Here is a 1,630-nt window from a genome sequence, read left to right as displayed (position 1 = left end):
GGGGCTGGTCTCCTAGACCTCCTCTCGGGCGTGGTTCTCCTTGACCCTCCTCCTCGGGCTGTGGTCTCCCGACCTCCTCCTCGGCGTGGGCTCCTCGACTCCTCCTTGGCGTGGTATCATCGACCTCTCCTCGGGCGTGGTCTCGGGCCGTGGTACTATTGACCTCCTCTTCGGGAGTGTCTCCTGGCCTCCTCCTCGGGCGTGGTCTCCTTGACCTCCTCCTCTGGCGTGGTTTCTGACCACCGCAGTGGTCTTCTTGACATCCTCCTCGGTGCCGTGGTCTCCTCGACATCCTCCTCTGGCGTGTCTCCTTGACTCCTTCTCGGGCGTGGTCTCCTTGACCTCTCCTCGGGCGTGGTTCCTCGAACTCTCCTCGGGAGGCGTGCGTCTCCTTGACCTCCTTTTCGGGCCGTGTCTCCTTGACCTCCTCACTCTGCCTCCTCGGGCTGTTGGTCTCCTCGACCTCCTCCCGGCGTGCTCTCTCGACCTCTCCTTCGGGCGTGGTCTCCTTGACCTCCTCCTTTGCGTGGTCTTCTTGACTACTCCTCGGGCGTGGTTCCTTCGACCTCCTCCTCAGGGCGTGGTCCCTGACCATTCGGGGCGTGGTCCCTAGACCTTCCTCCTTCGGGCTCTTGGTCTCCTCGACCTCCTCTCGGGCGTGTCTCCTTGACCTCCTCTGGGCAGTGGTCTCCTTGACCTCCTCCTCTGGCGTGGTCTCCTTGACCCTCCTCTCGGGCGTGGTCTCCTTGGACTCCTACTACGGGTCGTGGTCTCCTTGAATCCACCGCATGGTCTCTTGACCTCCACCGACAGTGGTATTCTTGACCTCAAACGCTTGGTCTCTTGACTCATCCTTCGCGGCATCGGTGGTTCACCTCGACCTCCTCTCGTGACGTGGGTCTCCCGACACCTCATCGGGCGTGGTCTCCCTCGACCTCTCTCGGCGTGGTCTCCTCGACCTCACTCCTCGGGCGTGGTCTCGGGCGTGGTCTCCTCGACCTCCTCCTCGGGCGTGGTCTCCTCGACCTCCTCCTCGGGCGTGGTCTCCTCGACCTCCTCCTCGGGCTGGTATCCTCGACCTCCTCCTAGGGCGTGGTCTCCTTCGACCCCTCCTCGGGCTGGTCTATCGACCTCCTTCCTCGGGCCGTGATATCCTCGACGCGGTGCGTTCTTTCTGTCATACAGCATACACTCGGTCTCTCCGTTTATAATGGATGTTTCCCTGTTTTGGTCGTCTATGGCCATAACCGAAATGTATGTTGCTGCAGCGACATTTTGGCAACTTTCTCTCGCATTCCCTTCTTCCTTGCCCTCCTCCCGCGTGGTACTCCAACGTCATTGGTCTCACTAATGTGGAAGAAACCTTGAGGCTGGATCTCCCTTTTTCAAGGACTCTGTGAAAGTCGGGTCTTGTCCGCCTTATGCAATAGGAATTCCACTAGCTTATGCTCTGCTGTGATGCCTAAGATTTCTTTCGTTTCATGTTCGTTTTCTCTTGAAAGTGTTGCAGGCTTTCCCCATGCAACTGAGGAAAACAGAAGCAAAGATATTATAATATATTTAGCTATTTTAAAAATCTTCATTTTGTCACTTTAACATTTAATTTCAGGGAAACACTGACCACCTTTTT

General features: G+C 57.4%; 1 protein-coding gene across 1 annotated transcript in view; it reads right to left on the bottom strand.

The window, feature by feature from the left end:
• The window catches only part of LOC119590517 (RNA-binding protein 25-like), a 1,361-nt gene extending 446 nt beyond the window's left edge, over nucleotides 1-915 (bottom strand). Inside the window, exons 1-2 of the mRNA XM_037939166.1 lie at nucleotides 802-915; nucleotides 74-754 (exon numbers count right to left, since the gene is read on the bottom strand). Coding sequence (XP_037795094.1) covers nucleotides 74-754; nucleotides 802-915 — 795 coding nt within the window. The remainder of the gene's footprint in view (nucleotides 1-73; nucleotides 755-801) is intronic.
• Nucleotides 916-1,630: the final 715 nt, after the last annotated feature.

This window comes from Penaeus monodon, chromosome 27 (assembly GCF_015228065.2).
Source record: "Penaeus monodon isolate SGIC_2016 chromosome 27, NSTDA_Pmon_1, whole genome shotgun sequence".
NCBI lineage: Eukaryota > Metazoa > Arthropoda > Malacostraca > Decapoda > Penaeidae > Penaeus > Penaeus monodon.
The sequence above is the reverse complement of the archived record's forward strand: the minus strand, read 5'-3'. Positions and strand labels throughout refer to the sequence as shown.